At 39.8% G+C, this 11,748-nt stretch overlaps 1 protein-coding gene across 1 annotated transcript; it reads right to left on the minus strand.

Annotated features, from left to right (window-relative positions):
• Positions 1-9,442: 9,442 nt before the first annotated feature.
• On the minus strand, positions 9,443-11,566 carry LOC110054593 (zinc finger protein 593-like). Its single transcript, XM_020760940.2, has 3 exons — positions 11,268-11,566; positions 10,346-10,408; positions 9,443-9,630 (listed from the first exon to the last, which is right to left on the minus strand). The coding sequence occupies exons 1-3, from the start codon at positions 11,459-11,461 to the stop codon at positions 9,474-9,476; spliced, it is 414 nt and encodes a 137-aa protein (XP_020616599.2). The 5' UTR covers positions 11,462-11,566; the 3' UTR covers positions 9,443-9,473.
• Positions 11,567-11,748: the final 182 nt, after the last annotated feature.

The following is an 11,748-nucleotide window of genomic DNA, read 5'->3' on the forward strand; positions in this document are numbered from 1 at the left end:
AAGCTAGTCATAAAAGGGGATAAGTGACGATTTTGGTTGCTTTTCTTTTTTCTTGCTCCAAATTAGCTGAATTTTTGCATGTGGTCTTCAATGTAATAGAAAAATGTGGTTCTGTATTTTTGTCGCTGGTTTTTGCTTTGTTTTCGAGTTAAAACGTAGGCAAAAAACTTGGCTTTTCCTAGCCATGTCTTTAGGAGTTTATTTGTTGAACAGCAAACAGGCAGACTGTTTATAGTGTATGAAGTCAAAACCAAATCCCACAGCATATAGAGCGGAAATCTGGGAACGGATTGTTTACACCGGTTATTGTGACGTGAACACAACACGTGAATCGATCGAGCGTCAAACGAAATGCCATCAAACAAAAAAGAGATGTGCCGTATTAGAGCTCTGTCAACTAATATCTTAAGCATTGTTTTAAAGTACCTTGTGTGCCTACCTGGTGGTTGAGAGGCATCATAAAGCCTCGATAAACCCGTAAGTCATCAGCACGTTTTAAAGAATCAAAATGTGTTCTGAAACTTCGAAGGCAGCTGATATACCGTAATCGTGTTATCGGCGTTCGAAGTCAGATCGAGCCAGGTAGCAAAGTCCAAGAGCAGTTCTTGCCCAAGAAAAATACCCTCTGGTGAGTTGTGGCCCATTTGCCAAGCGTTGCTAGCGTCAAAGTTTGGAAAGCGAGAACTGGTTTTAGACTTATAAAATTTGTCTTGTATCGACCGCCATGTCTTCCCGCGCACGAGGTGTAAAGACCCTTCCCGGCATGCATTGCGATTACGTTCTGCGGACGTTTCTCGAACTGGTAACTAGATTTAAACATAATAATGGCCAGCAAGTGGCGATCGATTGTAACAGATCTGTGATCCAGTTTGCGTTGATTTTATTTCAAATCGGCATGATTTGTAGTGTTTTGAGCTTCTGGGATCAGGGGACATGCAGATGTATGGAGACCCGTACGTTGCGCAGAAGGGTTAATCTGTTAATCTGTCAGCCCTATTTATAGAGCGTTTTCACGTGGAGTCATCGAATTCTTAAATCCAAAACTAAACAGCCGCCAAAGTTGTTGTCCTCATCAGGCATAAGAGGTACCAGCGCATTTTGAACTTGGAAGTTATGGCGGTGCGTGACATAAAGCTACGATCGCGTTTGTCGAAAACTATGTTTTATCTCGTGATTTTTTAGCCATTGAAGACCTTGCCGTATTTGAAAAAGTGTTTATTGAAATGTTTATTTGTTTTGTTTTATTTTTATTTACACCTTTTTTTGACCTGAAATCAACATTTTTGAGCTTATACGTTGCGTGAAATTACCATTTTCAGGAGCCCATCATGGGCTCCTACCATTTTGCTGTTTTCTAAGTGAAACCAACATCCTTGCCGTCACGCGTTAACGCGAAATCAGCATTTTAACCTATTTAGACCTGAAATCAACATCATTGAGCTTATGCGCTGCGTGAAATTGACATTTTGCTGGTCTCTAAGTGAAACCAACATCCTTGCCGTCACGCGTTAACGTGAAATCAACATTTTAACCTATTTAGACCTGAAATCAACATTTTTGAGCTTATGCGCTGCGTGAAATTGACATTTTGCTGGTTTCCAAGTGAAACCAACATCCTTGCCGTCACGCGTTAACGTGAAATCAACATTTTAACCTATTTAGACCTGAAATCAACATCATTGAGCTTATGCGCTGCGTAAAATTGACATTTTGCTGGTTTCTAAGTGAAACCAACATCCTTGCCGTCACGCGTTAACGTGAAATCAACATTTAAACCTTTTTTGACCTGAAATCAACATTTTTGAGCTTGTACGTTGCGTGGAATTGACATGTTGCTGGTTTCTAAGAGAAATCAACCTCCTTGCCGTCACGCGTTAACGTGAAATCAACATTTAAACCTTTTTTGACCTGAAATCAACATTTTTGAGCTTATACGTTGCGTGGAATTGACATTTTGCTGGTTTCTAAGAGAAACCAACCTCCCTGCCGTCATGCGTTAACGTGAAATCAACATTTCAACCTTTTTTGACCTGAAATCAACATTTTTGAGCTTATACGTTGCGTGGAATTGACATTTTGCTGGTTTCTAAGAGAAATCAACCTCCTTGCCGTCATGCGTTAACGTGAAATCAACATTTCAACCTACTTAGACCTGAAATAAACATCATTGAGCTTATGCGCTGCGTTAAATTGACATTTTGCTGGTTTCTAAGTGAAAGCAACATCCTTGCCGTCACGCGTTAACGTGAAATCAACATTTAAACCTTTTTTGACCTAAAATCAACATTTTTGAGCTTATACGTTGCGTGAAATTGACATTTTGCTGCTTTCTAAGTGAGATCAAAGTCCCTGCGGTCGCGGCGGGCCGATCCTTTGTTATGATAAACCGAGGCGAGACTTCGACTTATAACAAAGGCTTGGCTTGGTTATTATAACAAAGGATCGGCTCTGTTTATCATAACAAAGGCCCGGCTTCGTTTATTTGCAGCCTCGGCGGGAAAAGGGCGTTAGGTATTTTAATCAAAAGTGAACTTTGTCGAAAACGCTCCAAATTTCGCATAGAGTTTTGTTTAGGTATGTTTAGCAATGTCCCGTAGTTTTTGCGCTAAACCTTGCTTCGTTTTCAGGATATTGCGTATGCAAAAAACCACTCGGTTTTCCTAGCGGCGTCTTTATAAAGCGAAGCAAAAACCAGCGGCAAAAATACAGGAACACGTTTTTCTATTACATTGAAGACCACATGCAAAAATTCAGCTAATTTGGAGCAAGAAAAAAGAAAAGCAACCAAAATCGTCACTTATCCCCTTTTATGACTAGCTTCTTCAGTGCTCCCTCATCATAGGCCTGCAATGCGTGCAGAGAGCTAGATTATAATGCTCTCTGCACGCATTGCAGGCCTATGATGAGGGAGCACTGAAGAAGCTAGTCATAAAAGGGGATAAGTGACGATTTTGGTTGCTTTTCTTTTTTCTTGCTCCAAATTAGCTGAATTTTTGCATGTGGTCTTCAATGTAATAGAAAAATGTGGTTCTGTATTTTTGTCGCTGGTTTTTGCTTTGTTTTCGAGTTAAAACGTAGGCAAAAAACTTGGCTTTTCCTAGCCATGTCTTTAGGAGTTTATTTGTTGAACAGCAAACAGGCAGACTGTTTATAGTGTATGAAGTCAAAACCAAATCCCACAGCATATAGAGCGGAAATCTGGGAACGGATTGTTTACACCGGTTATTGTGACGTGAACACAACACGTGAATCGATCGAGCGTCAAACGAAATGCCATCAAACAAAAAAGAGATGTGCCGTATTAGAGCTCTGTCAACTAATATCTTAAGCATTGTTTTAAAGTACCTTGTGTGCCTACCTGGTGGTTGAGAGGCATCATAAAGCCTCGATAAACCCGTAAGTCATCAGCACGTTTTAAAGAATCAAAATGTGTTCTGAAACTTCGAAGGCAGCTGATATACCGTAATCGTGTTATCGGCGTTCGAAGTCAGATCGAGCCAGGTAGCAAAGTCCAAGAGCAGTTCTTGCCCAAGAAAAATACCCTCTGGTGAGTTGTGGCCCATTTGCCAAGCGTTGCTAGCGTCAAAGTTTGGAAAGCGAGAACTGGTTTTAGACTTATAAAATTTGTCTTGTATCGACCGCCATGTCTTCCCGCGCACGAGGTGTAAAGACCCTTCCCGGCATGCATTGCGATTACGTTCTGCGGACGTTTCTCGAACTGGTAACTAGATTTAAACATAATAATGGCCAGCAAGTGGCGATCGATTGTAACAGATCTGTGATCCAGTTTGCGTTGATTTTATTTCAAATCGGCATGATTTGTAGTGTTTTGAGCTTCTGGGATCAGGGGACATGCAGATGTATGGAGACCCGTACGTTGCGCAGAAGGGTTAATCTGTTAATCTGTCAGCCCTATTTATAGAGCGTTTTCACGTGGAGTCATCGAATTCTTAAATCCAAAACTAAACAGCCGCCAAAGTTGTTGTCCTCATCAGGCATAAGAGGTACCAGCGCATTTTGAACTTGGAAGTTATGGCGGTGCGTGACATAAAGCTACGATCGCGTTTGTCGAAAACTATGTTTTATCTCGTGATTTTTTAGCCATTGAAGACCTTGCCGTATTTGAAAAAGTGTTTATTGAAATGTTTATTTGTTTTGTTTTATTTTTATTTACACCTTTTTTTGACCTGAAATCAACATTTTTGAGCTTATACGTTGCGTGAAATTACCATTTTCAGGAGCCCATCATGGGCTCCTACCATTTTGCTGTTTTCTAAGTGAAACCAACATCCTTGCCGTCACGCGTTAACGCGAAATCAGCATTTTAACCTATTTAGACCTGAAATCAACATCATTGAGCTTATGCGCTGCGTGAAATTGACATTTTGCTGGTCTCTAAGTGAAACCAACATCCTTGCCGTCACGCGTTAACGTGAAATCAACATTTTAACCTATTTAGACCTGAAATCAACATTTTTGAGCTTATGCGCTGCGTGAAATTGACATTTTGCTGGTTTCCAAGTGAAACCAACATCCTTGCCGTCACGCGTTAACGTGAAATCAACATTTTAACCTATTTAGACCTGAAATCAACATCATTGAGCTTATGCGCTGCGTAAAATTGACATTTTGCTGGTTTCTAAGTGAAACCAACATCCTTGCCGTCACGCGTTAACGTGAAATCAACATTTAAACCTTTTTTGACCTGAAATCAACATTTTTGAGCTTGTACGTTGCGTGGAATTGACATGTTGCTGGTTTCTAAGAGAAATCAACCTCCTTGCCGTCACGCGTTAACGTGAAATCAACATTTAAACCTTTTTTGACCTGAAATCAACATTTTTGAGCTTATACGTTGCGTGGAATTGACATTTTGCTGGTTTCTAAGAGAAACCAACCTCCCTGCCGTCATGCGTTAACGTGAAATCAACATTTCAACCTTTTTTGACCTGAAATCAACATTTTTGAGCTTATACGTTGCGTGGAATTGACATTTTGCTGGTTTCTAAGAGAAATCAACCTCCTTGCCGTCATGCGTTAACGTGAAATCAACATTTCAACCTACTTAGACCTGAAATAAACATCATTGAGCTTATGCGCTGCGTTAAATTGACATTTTGCTGGTTTCTAAGTGAAAGCAACATCCTTGCCGTCACGCGTTAACGTGAAATCAACATTTAAACCTTTTTTGACCTAAAATCAACATTTTTGAGCTTATACGTTGCGTGAAATTGACATTTTGCTGCTTTCTAAGTGAGATCAAAGTCCCTGCGGTCGCGGCGGGCCGATCCTTTGTTATGATAAACCGAGGCGAGACTTCGACTTATAACAAAGGCTTGGCTTGGTTATTATAACAAAGGATCGGCTCTGTTTATCATAACAAAGGCCCGGCTTCGTTTATTTGCAGCCTCGGCGGGAAAAGGGCGTTAGGTATTTTAATCAAAAGTGAACTTTGTCGAAAACGCTCCAAATTTCGCATAGAGTTTTGTTTAGGTATGTTTAGCAATGTCCCGTAGTTTTTGCGCTAAACCTTGCTTCGTTTTCAGGATATTGCGTATGCAAAAAACCACTCGGTTTTCCTAGCGGCGTCTTTATAAAGCGAAGCAAAAACCAGCGGCAAAAATACAGGAACACGTTTTTCTATTACATTGAAGACCACATGCAAAAATTCAGCTAATTTGGAGCAAGAAAAAAGAAAAGCAACCAAAATCGTCACTTATCCCCTTTTATGACTAGCTTCTTCAGTGCTCCCTCATCATAGGCCTGCAATGCGTGCAGAGAGCTAGATTATAATGCTCTCTGCACGCATTGCAGGCCTATGATGAGGGAGCACTGAAGAAGCTAGTCATAAAAGGGGATAAGTGACGATTTTGGTTGCTTTTCTTTTTTCTTGCTCCAAATTAGCTGAATTTTTGCATGTGGTCTTCAATGTAATAGAAAAATGTGGTTCTGTATTTTTGTCGCTGGTTTTTGCTTTGTTTTCGAGTTAAAACGTAGGCAAAAAACTTGGCTTTTCCTAGCCATGTCTTTAGGAGTTTATTTGTTGAACAGCAAACAGGCAGACTGTTTATAGTGTATGAAGTCAAAACCAAATCCCACAGCATATAGAGCGGAAATCTGGGAACGGATTGTTTACACCGGTTATTGTGACGTGAACACAACACGTGAATCGATCGAGCGTCAAACGAAATGCCATCAAACAAAAAAGAGATGTGCCGTATTAGAGCTCTGTCAACTAATATCTTAAGCATTGTTTTAAAGTACCTTGTGTGCCTACCTGGTGGTTGAGAGGCATCATAAAGCCTCGATAAACCCGTAAGTCATCAGCACGTTTTAAAGAATCAAAATGTGTTCTGAAACTTCGAAGGCAGCTGATATACCGTAATCGTGTTATCGGCGTTCGAAGTCAGATCGAGCCAGGTAGCAAAGTCCAAGAGCAGTTCTTGCCCAAGAAAAATACCCTCTGGTGAGTTGTGGCCCATTTGCCAAGCGTTGCTAGCGTCAAAGTTTGGAAAGCGAGAACTGGTTTTAGACTTATAAAATTTGTCTTGTATCGACCGCCATGTCTTCCCGCGCACGAGGTGTAAAGACCCTTCCCGGCATGCATTGCGATTACGTTCTGCGGACGTTTCTCGAACTGGTAACTAGATTTAAACATAATAATGGCCAGCAAGTGGCGATCGATTGTAACAGATCTGTGATCCAGTTTGCGTTGATTTTATTTCAAATCGGCATGATTTGTAGTGTTTTGAGCTTCTGGGATCAGGGGACATGCAGATGTATGGAGACCCGTACGTTGCGCAGAAGGGTTAATCTGTTAATCTGTCAGCCCTATTTATAGAGCGTTTTCACGTGGAGTCATCGAATTCTTAAATCCAAAACTAAACAGCCGCCAAAGTTGTTGTCCTCATCAGGCATAAGAGGTACCAGCGCATTTTGAACTTGGAAGTTATGGCGGTGCGTGACATAAAGCTACGATCGCGTTTGTCGAAAACTATGTTTTATCTCGTGATTTTTTAGCCATTGAAGACCTTGCCGTATTTGAAAAAGTGTTTATTGAAATGTTTATTTGTTTTGTTTTATTTTTATTTACACCTTTTTTTGACCTGAAATCAACATTTTTGAGCTTATACGTTGCGTGAAATTACCATTTTCAGGAGCCCATCATGGGCTCCTACCATTTTGCTGTTTTCTAAGTGAAACCAACATCCTTGCCGTCACGCGTTAACGCGAAATCAACATTTTAACCTATTTAGACCTGAAATCAACATCATTGAGCTTATGCGCTGCGTGAAATTGACATTTTGCTGGTCTCTAAGTGAAACCAACATCCTTGCCGTCACGCGTTAACGTGAAATCAACATTTTAACCTATTTAGACCTGAAATCAACATTTTTGAGCTTATGCGCTGCGTGAAATTGACATTTTGCTGGTTTCCAAGTGAAACCAACATCCTTGCCGTCACGCGTTAACGTGAAATCAACATTTTAACCTATTTAGACCTGAAATCAACATCATTGAGCTTATGCGCTGCGTAAAATTGACATTTTGCTGGTTTCTAAGTGAAACCAACATCCTTGCCGTCACGCGTTAACGTGAAATCAACATTTAAACCTTTTTTGACCTGAAATCAACATTTTTGAGCTTGTACGTTGCGTGGAATTGACATGTTGCTGGTTTCTAAGAGAAATCAACCTCCTTGCCGTCACGCGTTAACGTGAAATCAACATTTAAACCTTTTTTGACCTGAAATCAACATTTTTGAGCTTATACGTTGCGTGGAATTGACATTTTGCTGGTTTCTAAGAGAAACCAACCTCCCTGCCGTCATGCGTTAACGTGAAATCAACATTTCAACCTTTTTTGACCTGAAATCAACATTTTTGAGCTTATACGTTGCGTGGAATTGACATTTTGCTGGTTTCTAAGAGAAATCAACCTCCTTGCCGTCATGCGTTAACGTGAAATCAACATTTCAACCTACTTAGACCTGAAATAAACATCATTGAGCTTATGCGCTGCGTTAAATTGACATTTTGCTGGTTTCTAAGTGAAAGCAACATCCTTGCCGTCACGCGTTAACGTGAAATCAACATTTAAACCTTTTTTGACCTAAAATCAACATTTTTGAGCTTATACGTTGCGTGAAATTGACATTTTGCTGCTTTCTAAGTGAGATCAAAGTCCCTGCGGTCGCGGCGGGCCGATCCTTTGTTATGATAAACCGAGGCGAGACTTCGACTTATAACAAAGGCTTGGCTTGGTTATTATAACAAAGGATCGGCTCTGTTTATCATAACAAAGGCCCGGCTTCGTTTATTTGCAGCCTCGGCGGGAAAAGGGCGTTAGGTATTTTAATCAAAAGTGAACTTTGTCGAAAACGCTCCAAATTTCGCATAGAGTTTTGTTTAGGTATGTTTAGCAATGTCCCGTAGTTTTTGCGCTAAACCTTGCTTCGTTTTCAGGATATTGCGTATGCAAAAAACCACTCGGTTTTCCTAGCGGCGTCTTTATAAAGCGAAGCAAAAACCAGCGGCAAAAATACAGGAACACGTTTTTCTATTACATTGAAGACCACATGCAAAAATTCAGCTAATTTGGAGCAAGAAAAAAGAAAAGCAACCAAAATCGTCACTTATCCCCTTTTATGACTAGCTTCTTCAAATGTTGAAGGGGAGTAACATTTTCACTCAGATTTTTGTATAAATTGTATGCAAGAAAAAGGTTATGTTAGTATGATCTAGACCTATATTAGCCTGTGTTGCAGGCGTCAACAAGGAAGGGGGCAGGGGAGGCTCTCCCTCCCTCGTTTTCTGCCTGCTAGATGCAGTTTAGGCCTGTATCCAGAGGTTGGAGGAATTAGATGACTAATTAGTAAGGGAACTAAACTCTGCTTTTCAAGGCTCGATGATGCAACAAATCCCCTAAGACGGGATGTCAGCATACCACATGAATTAGACAGTCTATCTTAACAATTCCCCAGTATGGGTTGGCCAGTTCAAACCTTGTTCTGTATTTGCCATGCTATCATCATGTCAAACTCAAATGACAAATTAAGTTGAACTGAGCTGCAACTGAGTTCAATGCAAGTACAGCACACTACAAATGTACAGCTACAGCTGCACTGAATTCAAACTCAATACATCTGAAGTTGACTTAATGATAGCAAGTGAAAAACAGCTCTTAATGTCACAAAAGACCAATTTCGATATATCCAAATTCAGCTTGGCAACAAGGCCTAGAGGACACAAACAAAGGAAGTTGAATGACCATGTTTATTCATTTCTTTTGTTTGTGTCCTCTAAGCCTCACTATCAAGCTGAATTTTAATATATTGGAAGTGGCCTATTCAATATAATCTGGGATCCAATGCAGGGACCATTAGGCTAATAGCACCTGCAAGTCCTACTTGAATGTGATAGTCACAAAATCATAAATGATATCTGAGTAAAAAGTGGCAATTTATTCTTATTTCAAGTGCCAACACTCTCAACATTTTCTGAATTTGTCATTTCCTCATCCTGGTTGACAGGTAATAGAGGTTTGGTTGATATGAGTGTATATGATCCCATCCCTGCAGCTCTCTCAGCTTCTTCATGAGTGTAAGGTACTTCCTTTAGCATTTTAACTCTGGTAAAAACAACAAACGCCATCATATAAGCACTGATAGCAAGACAGAGCACTTGACCTACATGTATAGGGAAACAATCAATTTCTTATACGGCAATCAATACTTGGACAGACCAGTTTCCTCTTTTTTGACTCATTAAGCGTGTTTGCATTTTTGAAACAAATAAAATGTTATCTACTGTCAGTAAGAGCAAATTAATGTTAGCAGTAATTTATTTCTCCTTCTTTGTGTCCTCTTTTCTTTTTATTCAACTGCTACCTACATGTATCTAGAACATAACTTGTAGGGGGAGTCTGGTTAATTAATTTAGCTTTCAGCTTGATCTTTAATATTTCAATATAGGGTATACTAGACGGAATCACATTTAGGTGCCTTTTCAAATCATTACATGAAAAAGCTCAATAAAGAATTCCAGTTATTATATTAATAATTATGCAATGAAACATAGGAAATCTACAAAGATACATGTATTTTATGTAGCTGCATAATGTAACATCAAGAAAATATCCATATGCCTCTGTGCAAAGGTTTTCTTCTTTAAGTCCTGTCAACCCCCCTCCCCATGAAAATTTCAGTTGAGCTTCAATTGATACTTTCACTTAATTCACTTTGGGTTTGTGGAATGCCCCTCCTCCTTAAAATTTCCTCCAACCTCCCTCACAGTGGGCATCATTGACAGTTTTTTGGAACTGCACATTGAAGATTAAAACTTACTTCTTCCTGTGGACTCTTGATTTTATGTGATCTTTCAAAGACTTCTCATCAACAAAGTATCTCCTTTTTAAAGAGAGAATAGTTGTATTTAATCAGTTTTTTTCACGTGCTTGTGTTGCTAAGACAAATGAAAGCTGTAAAATGTCCACCATACAGTGGGAGAACCTTCATATACACAATCAAATGGATTTAATCATTAATATTATTAGTTCCTAGTCTAATTGTCCAGGTGAGGGTGGTGAACGTTTCTAAATGACTAATCAATGACCTGACAATCATTAGAATTTAGCATATTTATGTTCATGTTTAGTGATTTCTGCTATAAACAGAAATGGGTTGTGAGAAAATGTATCGCTTAGCTATGTGGAGGCAGGGTGCTCATGGTTAGTGTGCTCGCCTCTGGATCAAGCAGTCTGGGTTCCAGCCCTTGCCAGGGACATTGTGTTGTGTTCTTAGACAAGAAACTTTACTCTCACAGTCCCTTTCTCCACCCAGGCATGTAAATGGGTACCGGTGAATTTATTGCTGGGGGTAACCCTGCGATGGACTAGCATCCCATCCAGGGGGGAGTAGAAATACTCCCAGTCGCTTCAAGCTCCTGAAACTGAAGATAGGTGCCGGCCTGATGGGTCACTTGGCTTGTACTCAGACTCTCTCTCCCTACCACTTATCTATAGGCCATCAATGTCAATGAAAATCTAAGACAATCAGTGAAAGGTCAAACAAATCCTGTTCATGGACTTCATTATTATTAATGTTGATCATTAATGTCCATCAATTTATTGATATCGATTGGTATTGATTGATGATTTATTTCATCGATTTGACACCCCAGGAATTTACTACAGCTCTTGCTGATTTAGGAGTTGTTTTGATTAAATGGTTTTGATTAAAATCGAGCGTAATATCAAGTCAGACTTACGCGCAATGTATACAGTAATACTGTCCTGAGCCTGGTAGATCCATATCACACTCTTGTGATTTCAGTTTTGCGGCGTTCTTTGGTTGCATGTCCTCGTGAATTTGATCCAAGTCCTTTGTTCGTCTCCTTGTGCGATATTTCTTTTTAAGATGTTTGTCGTTCTTGTGCATTCGCTTTCTTCTTAACCGGCCCATTTCTTGAACTACTTATGATGGTTGTCTCGTATTTCGTCAGTGTGTTTCGTGCTGAGAATTTCTACGTTTTTCCAATATGGCCGGCAATAGTGAAATCTTCCAGGCGTTCCCTGTAAAATGAGGTAGCCTGGGTAAAGTAGATTATATTTTTCCGGGGGACGCAGGGGATCACAACATCTAATGAAAAACTTGCATAAATGTAGAGTAGAAATAAACCTGGTTTGGAAGGTACGTCATAAATATAATTAAATAGTATTTTTTTTTGATACTATAAAGATTGAATGAGC

Source organism: Orbicella faveolata, unplaced genomic scaffold (assembly GCF_042242905.1).
Source record: "Orbicella faveolata isolate gen_17 unplaced genomic scaffold, um_ofav_v1 contig_1, whole genome shotgun sequence".
NCBI classification, from domain to species: domain Eukaryota; kingdom Metazoa; phylum Cnidaria; class Anthozoa; order Scleractinia; family Merulinidae; genus Orbicella; species Orbicella faveolata.

What these genes read in the sequence shown, in the direction of transcription:
- LOC110054593 (XM_020760940.2), bottom strand. Translation starts at nt 11,461, where the DNA reads ATGGGCCGGTTAAGAAGAAAGCGAATGCACAAGAACGACAAACATCTT. An exon ending in TATTACTGTATACATTGCGC is followed by an intron (nt 10,409 to 11,267) that starts GTAAGTCTGACT and finishes CTCTTTAAAAAG; the next exon opens with GAGATACTTTGTTGATGAGA. An exon ending in TCAAGAGTCCACAGGAAGAA is followed by an intron (nt 9,631 to 10,345) that starts GTAAGTTTTAAT and finishes TGTTTTTACCAG; the next exon opens with AGTTAAAATGCTAAAGGAAG.